The 10,639-nt window shown below is 49.3% G+C and overlaps 3 protein-coding genes across 3 annotated transcripts; 1 reads left to right on the top strand and 2 right to left on the bottom strand.

The window, feature by feature from the left end:
- Positions 1-33: 33 nt before the first annotated feature.
- BC939DRAFT_408566 (P-loop containing nucleoside triphosphate hydrolase protein) lies at positions 34-825 on the bottom strand (the record flags this gene model as incomplete). Its single annotated transcript, XM_051552887.1, has 2 exons — positions 545-825; positions 34-360 (listed from the first exon to the last, which is right to left on the bottom strand). Coding segments are annotated over exons 1-2 (495 nt in total), but the record flags the coding sequence as incomplete, so codon positions are not given.
- A 3,248-nt stretch (positions 826-4,073) lies between these two features.
- BC939DRAFT_444148 (uncharacterized protein) lies at positions 4,074-5,629 on the top strand. The gene is made up of 3 exons (XM_051554627.1): positions 4,074-4,263; positions 4,401-4,769; positions 4,886-5,629. Coding segments are annotated over exons 1-3 (879 nt in total). The 5' UTR covers positions 4,074-4,261; the 3' UTR covers positions 5,394-5,629.
- Positions 5,630-5,652: 23 nt separating this feature from the next.
- Positions 5,653-9,417, bottom strand: BC939DRAFT_444144 (glycosyl transferase family 21-domain-containing protein). The gene is made up of 3 exons (XM_051554626.1): positions 9,122-9,417; positions 8,374-8,627; positions 5,653-7,427 (listed from the first exon to the last, which is right to left on the bottom strand). Exons 1-3 carry the CDS (start codon positions 9,298-9,300, stop codon positions 5,824-5,826), a joined length of 2,037 nt encoding a protein of 678 aa, XP_051414558.1. The 5' UTR covers positions 9,301-9,417; the 3' UTR covers positions 5,653-5,823.
- Positions 9,418-10,639: the final 1,222 nt, after the last annotated feature.

Here is a 10,639-nt window from a genome sequence, read left to right as displayed (position 1 = left end):
AACCTGGGTTGCTGGGGCGTTGACTCCCAGCGCAATCTCAACACGGTATCCGTTTCTAAACTCGTTCTTGAGTCGTGTAGTGTTGCCGATGGCCTTGAGATGACCAGCGATCAAGATCGCACCCTTATCACTCAATGCATCGGCCTCCTCCATGGAGTAGGCCGTCAACAATATGGATCGGCCGTGCTTGAACTGGGCCAAGGAGGCCCATACGTATCGGCGATGGGCAGGATTCATGCCTGTGGTGGGCTCGTCCAGGATCAAGACGTCTGGATCACCGATGGTCGAGACAATAATCGAGAGACGGCGTTTCATGCCTCCAGAGAGTTGACCTGCCATCGTGTTCCGGTCCTTCCAGAGCTGGATAGCCCCGAGACGAGAGCGGATCCAAGTGAGGTCTCTCGCGAGTGTTCTCCTTCACGGACTCTGTTTCATTGACAGAGGCGAGCAGTGCTTCTGCAGGCAGATCTTTGATGCGAGCATAGAGTTACATGTGCTCTCAGCAGGTCGAGTCGTTGAAGAAGACGTCATGTTGCGGGCAGACATCCATGGAGGCGCTGATCTCGGACATGCCCGTGAGGATGGATTGATTGAACAGGAAGGCGTTTTCAGAGGTCGGATTCGTCACTCTGTGAAAGATCTGCAATGTCGTCGATTTACCGACACCACCCTGTTCCAGAAGCGCAAATAACTCGTTGGGTTCGGTGAACATTTTCAAGAGATCAGCGGCCTTTGTGATTCCCTTGCTGGATCGTCCGCGTTGACTACAGCAGCAGCAGCAGCAGCAAAGAATCCGGACCCCAACTCCGTGATGTGGATCGTAGCCTGACTCTGACAGTTTAGGGCACGCTCGCGTTCTGCGACGACGTTGCTGTCCTCGTTTGCAAGGGAACTGACCTCCGTACCGGATCCATTTGAAGAACCGAGTGATACTCTCAAAGAAGAAGAACATGCCGCGCGACTTTTCGTGCTCGTTTGGGACCACCTGGTCGAAATAGATCGTCAGAACTATGGGAATAATGATGTTTACGCCGTAATGCGTCAATACCGATACTGGTTGGGGGCAAGTAATCCTGAAGATCCTCGCTCTTTTGAGTGTAGTTAGTTAGCGATGAAAAGTTGAGTCCTGGTCCAAGTTTGTGCTCGACCATGTTATGATCGAAGGATTCCAGTGAGCAGTGTCCGAACTGTCCCCACAATCTGTCAAGGTGCATGAACGGAAAGAGCAAGCTGAGGATCTATGTGTAAATCCTTGAGGGCGGACCGATCACCACATTTGAACCTGTCCAGGTTTTTTGCCCCTTCTCTGCCCACAAGCCTTCCCACGACTCCTGTGAAAGAGTCGGCACGGCAACCAGGACTGCCACGACCATTGCGAACACGAGCGCAAGGGAGGTTACAGACCTTTGACAGAAGGTCGACATTAGGAACCCCATTAGAGTCATGCCATAGGTCAATAGCGCGAACACACACCAGAGGACGAACCAGTTCGTGTCGGTGAACATGGTCATCTTGAAAGCGTATCCCGGTCCGACCATGACTGATGCCTGTAGGAGCGCAACAATCCAGGCCGTCAATCACTGTGCAGTCTAGTAAAGTACCGTGCTCAGTCCCGTCATCCGCACTTTGACTCCTTTTCCTTTGTGACTCTCAGAATCGCGAGAACCATGGTGATACATGCTGGAAAGGCCATTCATTTGGTTCGAGAGAGGCGTTCTTTTCATAAATCTCCGTCAACTCTCTCGATTTTCCTCAATGGGCGACTACGTCCAAAGGTAAATATTTTTGATAAGCACTAAACCATTTCGAAACCTCAATCGCGCCACAGGCCGCTCGGGAACTCGTCCAAGCGTTTCGGTCCGGCTGTTATAGAAAATTCGTCCTGCTATCCCAAAAGATGGGCTGTTGGGGTTCGGTTTTGCGGTGGGATGCAAAAACTGTAGGAACTGTAGGGCCAGAATCTGTTTTGTTTCGTCGCCAAGCTGCCAGAGATTTCCGTAGGAACGAGAGACCTGTACCATGGAAGGATAAGTCGCATGAGTTTCTCGAGATTGAAGGTGTAATAGCAGTGAATACCAGAGACGAGTCCACTAACAAGGAGAACCTTCGTCATTTGAATACCGGCCTTGATGTTGAAAACAATGAGACAGCTTGTTCATCGTTCTATCGCTCCTAAATAATAATAATAATAATAATAATAATAATAATAATAATAATAATAGTAACGATAACAATAAAAACGACGTGCTTGTTATGTCGCAGGAAAATCCAGCAAGGTGTCGACTTTTTTTTTTTGGCCTCGAGTACCAAGTTCTTTTCGAGTAGTCAATCGATGGCGCAAGGTTAGCAGATATCCCCAAATATACGTGTTTGCAAAATTCGCGGAAATAAACCATCATAGTGTAGCAAGCACAGAAGAATTAGTCGTCAGTGAAGATGTAAGAAACGCGAAGAGAGTGAGAGTGAGAGAGTGAGAGAGAGAGAGAGAGAGAGAGAGAGAGGAGAGAGAGAGAGAGGGCTGAAATCACAGCGTCCCTAATCAAGGTCTGCGGCCTAGGTTCCTGGCGCATCCACTGCGAAGGCGCGGGGAGGAAGTGGGGGTGTTGGATATTGTATAGAATATAGTTATTTTCATCCCCTTCACGAACCATCCATTCAAAAGAACATAGGAGGTCAACGTAAGAGGTCATCGTTAGGATGTGAACTTGGGAGAGCCAAGAACTGCGCCCAAACTTTACTTTTTTTTTTTAAAAACCTGATCAATCGTTGTTTCGTCCCGTTATTTTGAGTAGTCTACGTACATACCAAATGTATGCGCGTCTCTGCACCGTAGACCCTTTTGTGCGTTCGATTCTGAGTCATGCAGATCCACCATGCTCTACAATTCATTGCCGTATGGTTACACATGTCATTAGCACGTTAAAAAGGCTTTAGGGTAGTGATGGGTAGGTACCTAGGACGACTTCTGAGGAAAACCGCTCAAAGGAAAAAAAAAAAAAAAAAAGATGGGCTAATCCCTCTCCCTGGTGTCTGTCGATTCAGCCAATTTTATTTGCATGGTGCTTTATTTTAGTTATTAGTAAAAGAGGGACTCGAGGGAGGTTAAGCCAAGTGAGACGTGTTGCAGAAGCCGACGAGAGCGAGAGAGAAAAAGAAAGAAAGAATAGGCGGGATCCAGTCGAAAAGAGTCTGGATCAAAGAGAGGTAATGGGATACTAGTAAAAAAAAACAACCAAACTCGCACACTCCTATGAGCAAATGCAGAAAAACAGTTTTATTGCTTTAAATCCATGCAGTGTCTTCACACCGCAAGGAATTTTTTTTTTTGGACTCAAACAGGAAGGGCCATCGAACATCGCATAGCGGCAATAAAAACTATGCAGATGCACTCCACGATCGTGTAAGGGACCGACAAATCCAGCGTAGAAGAATGGGTAAAAGGTTACCCAGACGAGATGAACACGACTATGAACACTTAGAAGTAAATGGGTTCTCTAGTTCTCGTGCAAGTGGGCAGATGTTTTTAGGGCGCATGGGTTGTTGGTGTTTTCCAGCTCCAGTAACAAGAAGAAAAAAGTGGTATGATTCTGTTGCCATGGCTTGATCCGGTAATGCGAAGTTGTCGTTGGCGAAATTGGGTGAAACAACCGAATTGGGAAAAACGAACTTAATACTCTGCATGGTTTAGCTATTTGAAAGATCGATTGTCAGGCACATTCTCCCACTGATAACAGTGAGGAAGGTCGACAGTTCGTTGTATTAATAGGGAGAAGAAAAGTGAGCATGCGAGTGAAATGGAGTGCAGTGGAGACAGAGGGAGAAAGAGAGAGAGGGTGAAAATTAGCAGTGGTGCACAGGACAAGTGAGTATTTGTGTCCCCGCTGTTACCCATCGTTTTTTCTTTGGGCGAAGACCCTAGAGAGATAAAAAAAAAATCGAATGATTTCCTTTGCTGGTCCTTCTACAGAGTATGCACCCAGACCAAAGCACTGTCTTGGCCCACGTTCCCGCTAGGATTCGATTGGCCATCGACAGCCTGAGGTGATACCCCCTCCCTCTCTTCGATACCTCGACAGGAACCCCCGGGTTGCCGATATAAAAGGAACCAGAAACAGCCAGCCCTCCCTTCTACTCCTCCTCCGTCCTTCTTCTCTCCTCGTTTTTCTTTTTATATATTTATTTTCCCACCCTTGCCTGCGTAGTCGTTTAGTCGTTTATTCGCTTGATCGTGTTCTGTTCCTGTCTGTTTAGTACATACACAATGTGAGTGGACCCAATCGCAAACATCCCCCCACATTCCTCACGGGAATCTGATAACGACCGCCGTGCAAATCTCTTACACATCCTATCCTGCCCCCTCCCCCCTGTCCCTCTCTCCCTCTAATGTCTCCTCTTGATAGGTCCAACACGACGACGATCCCACTGACGTCGCATTCCTCGTCCCCGTTCGTCGACCACCTCGAGGTCTACTGGGCCTCACTCTTCGAGAACCGAAACGAGGCCCTGGTGACGCTGCTGATCCTCTTTATCTCCCACGAGATCATCTACTTTGGTCGCTGTGTGCCCTACCTCATTGCGGACCAGATCCCGTCCTTGCAAAAATACAAGATCCAACAAAAGACCATCCAGAACACCTCCCAGAACCAGTGGAAAGTCTTTCGATATGTCCTCATGTCCCACTTCTTCTTTGAATTACCCATGATCGCCGGTTTCCATCCCGTCGCCGTCTACTTTGGCATGGCCATCTCTGCCGTACCCTTCCCGCCATTGTAAGAGAGCCCTTGTTCATCTTGAGCGCGCGTTTTTTTTTTTTCCTTCTTCATTGAAGTGCCCTTGTTAGTTTAACCATCAGCTAACGACCTTTTTTTTTTTTTTTGATATACAGGTCAAAGATGATCCCCCAGATCTTCCTGTTCTTCGTGTTCGAAGACTTCTTCCACTACTGGGCCCACCGTGCCCTGCACTACGGACCGCTCTACAAACACATCCACAAACTCCACCACGAATGGTCCGCTCCCTTCGGTCTCGCTGCGGAATACGCCCATCCGATCGAGGTCATCATCCTCGGCACCGGCACCATCGGCGGCCCCCTGATCTGGTGCTACTTCACCCACGACCTCCATCTCATCACCACTCTGATCTGGATGACCCTCCGACTCTTCCAGGCCGTTGAAGCCCATTCAGGATACGATTTCCCTTGGTCGACCCATAACTGGTTGCCCGGCTGGTCCGGTTCTGAACACCATGATTATCACCACATGGCCTTCACCAACAACTTCTCGACCAGCTTCCGATGGTGGGATCATATCTTTGGCACCAATAAGAAGTATATCGCCTACAAGGACCGACTGAGGAGGGAACGCAAGGAACGAGAGGCAAAGAAGGCACTTTAGACCATTCATCATTCATTCATCACCATCAAATAAATGTAAGTTATAGCAAATAATTCCATACTTGATTCCCCAATCCTGGCTGATCGACCGGGATTCATCATAAACCATTCAAAGCCCAGAACTGTAAATGCCTTTGACGCAAAAGTTATTTTTATTAGGGGGAGGGGGGGGGGAGAGAAAGAGAAAGAGAAAGGCGGAATGAACTAACAAGACGGCAAAAAAAAAATAAAAATAAAGAAGAGGTATAGGTGGAGAGCCAGGGGGGGGGGGGGGGGGGGGAAGAGGATTAAAGGCGTGTTAAGACAAGGCTAATTACAGGATAGATTATGGTACACATCAGATGGGAGGGGGAATAGGTAGGTAGGGTAGGGTTAGTCTGCACAACACACTGCAAAGACTCAAAAATTTCGAGGGGAGGGGACAAAGTCGATCAAGACACGACGCTCAAGAACTGTGTGGGCTCCGGGATTCGACCTCGATAGATCCTGCCCCGACGGCTAAGCGAGTCCGACAAATAAGGCTCCACCGCCTTCGACAACTCGTCCTCCTCAGTCGATCGACGGCCATGCTCCGCCTCCGTCTCGCTTTTGGTATTCGAGTACTTGCGCGACCCCGCACGATCGTCGTCCTTGTCGTTGTCGTTGTCGTCGTCCTCGCTTTCCTCCAGCGTGTGCTGCTGAAGTTTCATGCTCGATCCCTTCAAGCGCGTGCTCCTCCTCAGAGCAACATCGCTCTCGTAAGCACTGCTATCGTCCCCATCATACTCAAGTCCGTACTTCTTGTTCGCCTTGCTTGCACGGTGTCGAAGAGGAACCTTTTGTAGCTTCAGGACCTCTTCTTTCTCGGACACACCGCTGCCGACAACGTCATCGCTCGCAGTACGGCTGGCCAAGTGTTCATCGTCCTCCTCCTGGTTGCCATTGCGCTGACTCTTGATCAGAATGTCGACCACGAAATGAATCACCGCAAACGTGCTGCGGACAATCGAGATCACTGCCGGGTGGCGGAAGAACTTCCTGAGAGAAGCCTGAGTCGACTGAGGCACCATGGTGTTGGCCCAGAATGCGGCGGTCGTTGGAGAAGGTGGAGCGGATCCAGCGTTGGACAAAGAAGAAGAAGAAGAAGAAGAAGAAGAAGAGGAAGAAGAGGGTGGTGCGGGAACCGAGAGAGCCTTGGAGACCTTGGTAGTGAGAGAACCAGGCAGGGCCTTGACAGTTCCATCACGCAAAAGCAAAAAAGTCTGATCACGCCAATCGACAGTCGATCCCACTACAGCATAGGCGTACAAAGGCAACGCAACCAATTCACGCAGACACCAGGCCATCAAGAATCCACGGATGTTATCCATCTTCTCGCCAGACAAGGCCTGGTACATCGACAGGTCGACCAAGAACCAGATGACGACATGGAAGGCCAAGAAGTTTAGCATATGGATGTTCCAGAGCAGGTTGAAACCGTAGGATGCAACCAATCCACACCCGATCATCTCGATGAAGGGTTCCACGACCGTTGCAGCCGTCACGGTGTACTTGCGGATGCGGGTCCAGCGTGCACGACGCAAAAAGTAATCCGAGGTGGTCATGGATCCCAACGACTGGTAGGCGAGGTCACTGGTCATCTCATGTTTGTATCCCATGTTGAAGATCACGGTCGCAACAAGGTTGTCCTCAGCCATATACTTTCCGAACGCAGCCATGCCTCCGACCTTGTCCAGATCCGAGCGCCTGTACAGATTCGACTTGCCGATGACGCACGAGGCCAATCCGGTCCAGTTGATAAAGAGATACATCTTGGCATGGACCGTATCGAGGAACATCAGCTCAAGCTCTGATCCGAGAGTCTGAGGACGGACACCGAATGGCAGGTGATGGACGAGTCCGACTCCGGGCTTCATCATCTTATCAACAGACCTGCCCATGCAACCAGGGTCGACATAAACATTGGAATCACAGACCCAGACAATGTCGTGCTTGGCGGTCTCATACGATTGAATCATGTTGTTGATCTTTGGGTTGATGCCCACGTTCTTTTCACCTGTTGAGGAAGAACATAAACAAATCAACAGTGGTTAGAGATGAGACAGACGCGCCGGACAGTTGGAGTGTCATGCAGCGGACACAAAAAAAAATATATAGAGAAAGAGGAGCTGATGACCAAGACAAACGCGTGTTGAACAAGCCGAATACCGAAAACAAAACAAACTGTGCGACCATTGTGCACAGTAAAGCACAAGGCGCCGACTGCTGCATGATCGCCTCTTGAACCCCCCTGTAACGCATTTTTCATGAACACAGATAGGAATGGCGTTGCTGAATCTCCCCCCCTCCCCCTATTTTTCACACTGGCATTTTGCTGTTGTCAGGTCTGGTGCAAGTCGTCTTTTCAAAAGATGAATAGTTTTTGTCCATAGAACCGGGCCACGATGGTCCTCCTTACCGCTGGTCCGTTGTCGGTTGTCAAAACGCACATGGGGGTGGAATGACCCACATTCCACACGCATTTTCTCCTATCATTGTTGTTGTTGTTGTTGTTGTTGTTGGCATGGCCTCTTCCCCTCCCCCCTAGTCGTCCCGTTAGCCTCCTTCGTGGTCCACAAAAAATGCATGAACCAACAACGTCTCCTGCTTTAACCACCAGGTTAGGACCAATGGATGGTCCTGCTAGGGCCCGGTTCAGGTAGGGTACCGCGGATAAAGGGTTTGAACACATATACACCCGAATAGAAACACAAAATAAAAAAGATCCGAGAGCACATCAACTGTAATCCATGTGCCGCTGGACAACACATAAAGTTGGTGCGTGCAGAGTACAAAAAGGATGGGTTGGGATAAGCTCGAAAGGGAGGCCATAGGCGGAGGATAAATAATAATAGAAAAGAAAAGAAAGAAAAGAAAAAAAAACATACAGAAGCAGGGTGTGGAGAAAAAGAGCAAATCGCATCCATCCTCCACGTTGCATATTGCACGTTGCAGTAACTTACCAATGATGATTCGGGCATCGACCTTGGGGAACTTCTTCATAAGATCTCTGACGACCGCAATGGCAGGATCGTTGGGCTGAGCGACCGAGAAGATGATCTCGAAATTAGGGTAATCTTGACGGAAACTGGAGGCCAGGTTCTCATACATGTTGCAGTCAATCCCGCGGAGCGGGCGGATGATGGTCACTCCAGGGGCCTCCCTCTTGCTCATTCTGGAGGACAAAGATCTCTTGTGTCCCGCATATCGCACTCGGCTATAGGATGAAGTTCAATGAAAAAAAATAAATAAAAAGGTTAGGATAAAGTAGGCCACATTGCTCCTGTGCCGGTACCCGAGTGTGAATAAAAACGTAGAAGAGAGTGTCAAGAGGATCAGACGCGTAGGAGAGAGATACTCTCTACTCTCCTCATAGCCCTTTTCATTCATACGTCGTGTTTTCTGACACGCAGCAATTGTCGTGGTTTGTCTCTTTAAAGGCCGTCAAAGTCGGGGCCAGCGGCTATCTGCGAGTTGGTCGGTCGCGCTGATCCGTGAATGAGTGAGTTCAGTAATCTTTGCGGAAGAATGAAAGAGGGTGTGTGTTTTGGTACTCCATGGTGTGCTGATCTGATCTGATCCGCACATTCGGTCGAATGCCAACAACAACAACAACAACAACAACAGTAGAACTGGATGGGGAGCAAAAAAAAAAAAAAAAAAAAAAAAAGGAAGGGAGAGGAGGACGCTGGGAAGGAAGGTGTGGTTTACCTGATGAGGATGGCGGCAAAGGCAGCAGTGAAGGAAAAGACCCAGGCAAAGATGGAGAGGACCATGCAGAAGAACTGCAGGTTCGAGAGTCTCTCCCGGACCGAGCCCAGGGGCTGTGAGGGCGCTGAGGGGGCGAGTCCGGCAAAGGAGGGCCCAAGGTGGTAATGAAGCCCGTCCATTGGGCAAATGCAGTGAGCAGCAAGGGGGGGGGAAGGTTGAGGTTGGAGAGGAAGGAGTGATAGGATGAGATATTATTAGGGTATCAGCAAACTAAGAGAGAGAGAGAGAGAGAGAGAGAGAGAGAGAGAGAGAGAGAGAGAGAGAGAGAGAGAGAGCGATTGAAGGGAGAGCGAAAGGAAGAAAGAGAGAGAGAGAAGACGAGGCGGACTGGAGAAAGAGGTCGTGGGCAGGCCCGGTTGCGGTCCAGACATATGTCAATTGAATGGATGGGGAAAAGAAAAGAAGATTGCCGAGGAGACTGCGGAGGGAAGAAGGAGCGGTGGATGGTGTCGAGAGAAGCGGAGGAAGGGAGGGAGCTGGGCCAGAATGAAACGGCGCAGTAGAGGGGCGTGAGGGTGGAGTCGATACAGGGATATGGAGGGTGCGAGGGTGTGAACAGAAGAAGTACAGAAGTGTGAAGAGAAGAAGACGACGACGCTTTAAGGGAATGCAAAGAAGAGAGAGTGAGGAGTTGGCGGCGTCTTTGTCATCGGTTGGTTTCCAGGGCCTTGGCTCCTCTCTCTTTTTCTCTTTTTATTTTGACGCATCTGCGCATCATCCTCGTGCCGATTTATCCACTAGGCAACATGGAGCCACTGCGCTCAACTCCGCACAAAGACGCTGTGGTGATTACGATGGCAGTCCCCCTCCCTCTTCCCGCTTTGTTTGGCGTCCCCTCTCGCCAGGGGGCTGTGTCGTGCCCGACAGCCGCCAATGTGGTGGGGGAGGGGGAGTCTCCAATGGGGGTAAAGACCCTGTTCCCTTTTTTGTGCAGTGCTTGTTGTCGTTGTTGTCGTTGTTGTTGTCGTTGTTGCTGATGCTGCCCCTAGATCTCGATTTGTCAAACGCCCAAGGCTTGGCTGCGCAGACAAACCCCGCTCTCAAACCATGTCCTCTTTTTCTGCTGAGCTCCCATTGCGGCACATTTGTCATGCGAATGAATCATATTTTCCCTACTCAATTAATTCTTTAATTCAAGAATAGAAAATAAGAATATATTTATTAACATCATCATCATCACCATGATCATGTCCCATAAAAAGAGATGGACCATTTCTGCGTCATTGATACCCCTGTAGTATTTTTGTGTCTAGCACCCGAAAAGATCATCTCCCGCGGTGCATGAATGTGGACACTGTAGTCTAGCCCGGGAGAGGAAAAAAGTTGAATAGTAGTCTAATGGTGCATGCGGAAATTTTGCTTTGCTCTCCAAGGCTACATGTATCCACAAGGGGGAGGGGGGGAGATTTCGATTTATTTATTTTGCGCGGCAAAACGATTATACCAACGCCCAAGCTC

The sequence above is a fragment of the Gamsiella multidivaricata genome (genome assembly GCF_025024155.1).
Source record: "Gamsiella multidivaricata strain RSA 2152 chromosome Unknown BC939scaffold_16, whole genome shotgun sequence".
Classification (NCBI taxonomy): Eukaryota; Fungi; Mortierellomycota; class Mortierellomycetes; order Mortierellales; family Mortierellaceae; genus Gamsiella; species Gamsiella multidivaricata.
This window is presented reverse-complemented; position numbering and strand designations above follow the sequence as displayed.